The sequence below is a fragment of the Chlorella variabilis genome (assembly GCF_000147415.1).
Source record: "Chlorella variabilis unplaced genomic scaffold CHLNCscaffold_7, whole genome shotgun sequence".
NCBI lineage: Eukaryota > Viridiplantae > Chlorophyta > Trebouxiophyceae > Chlorellales > Chlorellaceae > Chlorella > Chlorella variabilis.
Genome location: NW_005435081.1, coordinates 136,032 through 138,479, shown reverse-complemented (window position 1 = coordinate 138,479; position 2,448 = coordinate 136,032). Strand labels below are relative to the sequence as shown.

Sequence of the window (2,448 nt, the reverse complement as noted above, 5' to 3'; positions counted from 1 at the left end):
GTTGTGCCACAGCATCCAGTCCACCAGCTGCGCAGCAGGCGGGGAGGGGCGGCGGGGAGGGAGGGGCGCCACGTCAGCGGATCGTGGTTTGAGGTCAAACTGGGGCAGGGGCCACCTGGGCCCGCCTGGTCACATGGGCGAGGGGCCGCCAAAGCGGACCCCAGTTTGTGAAGGGATCCAGAAGGCGAGGGGCCACTTGGGGAAATGCGCAGCGCCTATTCCGGTGAATGATTGGCACCCATTCCACCCAATGCTCAGCACCCACACTCCTCACACCCAAAGCCTGGCACCCAACCGCCCTTGGTCAACTGCCAGCAGCCACCTGCTCGGTCAACGCCGGCACCCGCCCAGCCAGCACCCACCTCGGTCAAACCCACCCGCCCAGCACCCACCTCGGTCAAACCCACCCGCCCAGCACCCACCTGGTCAAAGCGGTGCTCCCACTCCTCGGTCAGCTGCGCCACCTCGCCAAAGGCAAAGCCCATGGACTGAAGGATGCTCAGCCGCTCCTCGCTACGGGGCGGGCGCGGGGTGGAGCAGAACGTGGAGCGAAAGGTGGAGCAGAAGGTGGAGCGAGAGGCAGCCGGCGGCGGGTCAGGTTCGGCAGGCCAGCAGCAGCGCGGCGCGGCAGCGGAGGCGCGCAGCAGCCGAGCGGCCGAGGCCGCAGCGGGTGCCGCCGCCGCCGCGGCCAGGGCCGGCAACGGGCAGCGCAGCAGCGCAGCGACCGCGGGCGGCAGCTGCCGGCGCGTGCGGCCTCCCATTCCCTCCGGAGCCTCTCCAGAGAGTGGCTGGGGCACAGCGCACCTCAGCTGGCCTGCAGCGCGTGCGATGCGCTGCCGCTTCACCCACAGACCAAGCTCCGGGTTTTCCTCCCAGTCCTGCAGGCAGGCAGGCAGGCAGGGCGGATGGTATGGCAGGCAGGCAGGATGTCAAGGCAGGCAGGCGGGCAGGCAGGCGGCCAAGGCAGGCGGGCAGGAGGGCCCAGACGCGCCAGCTGCCGCGGCGCGCCCGCGCTGCGCCCTCGCCTGCCCGCGCCTCTGTCCACCTGCCCTGCCCCGTACTGCTCCCCACCATTCTCGCCCCGCCCTGCAGCGTCCCACCCCGCAACTGTACTGCCCGCCCCGCCACCCCCCCGCCCCCTGTACTGCCCCGTACTGCCTCCACACCTCTGGCACGTTGCAGTGCCCCTGGCGCAGCAAGAAGGCGGAGAGCTCCACCGCGCGTCGGTCCCACCGGTCGTTGGTGGTGGGCTTGCACAGCATCACCTCTGGGCACCGCGCCAGGATGGCGGCGATGCCGCGCGGCCCTGCACGGCGCCAGGCGCCAGGCGCCAGGGCAGGGGAGGGGAGGGGTTAACAGGTATCGAGAAGAGAAGAACAGCTGGCGGCGGTGGTGGGTGCTGTGGGTGTGGCGGCGGCTCGCGGCTCGTGTACCGCCGACAATATACCGCCAGTGGTGTACCACCGACAGTGTACCGTCGGAGCGTACCGCCGGCCCGTACCGCCTCACCAAAGGGCACCCCGCACTCCAGCTCTAGGTGCTCCACCACCAGCCGCACGTTGCGCTCGACGCGCGACCGTCGCCGCCGGTCGATCAGCGTGCGGCCGCCGGGCGTGACGCGCCACGCCACCGCCTGCGCGGCACGGCACAGCATGGCACAGCGCAGGGGGTGAGACAGGGGGCGAGGCACAGCGTGGGGGCAGGGGCGAGGCAGGGGGCTGCGGCAGCGTGAATGCATGCGTGGGTGGCGCCTGCCTGCTGTCCTTGCTGCCCTAACCCGCCACAGCCAGCCAGCCAGCCAGCCAGCCAGGCTCTCCCACCTGCGTGACCACCCGGTCCACGTCGTCTGGCGGCAGGCCCAGCTCAACTAAGAAGCACTCCAGGCTGCCCTCCTGCGCACAGCGCACAGCACGCAGCACGCGGCGGCGGGCGAGGCTGAGGCACGCCTGCGCGCCGCCCCGCCAGCCGGCGCCGGCCCGCAGCGTGCGGCAGCGCGCGGCAGCCAGCCGGCCGGCCCGCTGCCTGGCCCCCTCCTCCCGGCCCAGAGTGCATCCACACCAGGACAAGCCTCGCCTGCCAGCTTGCCAGCAGGGCGTGCCAGCAGGGCGTGCCAGCTGGGCGTGCCCGCCCAGCCCAGCCCGCCCCACCACCACCGCGAGCGGCGGCGGCGGCAGCAAGGGCCCACCTTCCAGGGGTCTGGCCGCGAGTAGGCCCGCTTCTTCTTGGTGGCCAGCGGCCGCTGCTCCACCACCAGGTGCGGCAGGATCTCCTCGGCCCAGCCGTCGCCTCGCCGCTCGAGCCGGAAGATGAGCTGCGTGTCGGGCCCGGCAGCAGCGGCGGCAGCGGCGGCACCGGCAGCGGCGGCAGCGGCGCCGGCACCAGCCGCCTGCTCGTCGCTGCTGCCGGGCGGCGCGGCGGCGGCGCTCGCCGCGCTCCCGCCGGCGCCGT

General features: G+C 73.2%; 1 protein-coding gene across 1 annotated transcript in view; it reads right to left on the bottom strand.

Moving 5' to 3' along the window:
* CHLNCDRAFT_144099 (hypothetical protein) overlaps positions 1-2,448 on the bottom strand; it is a gene marked incomplete at both ends in the record, with an annotated part of 3,930 nt that overhangs the window by 1,139 nt on the left and 343 nt on the right. Inside the window, 6 exons of the mRNA XM_005848540.1 lie at positions 423-513; positions 805-878; positions 1,167-1,306; positions 1,510-1,633; positions 1,821-1,892; positions 2,186-2,399. Coding sequence (XP_005848602.1) covers positions 423-513; positions 805-878; positions 1,167-1,306; positions 1,510-1,633; positions 1,821-1,892; positions 2,186-2,399 — 715 coding nt within the window. The remainder of the gene's footprint in view (positions 1-422; positions 514-804; positions 879-1,166; positions 1,307-1,509; positions 1,634-1,820; positions 1,893-2,185; positions 2,400-2,448) is intronic.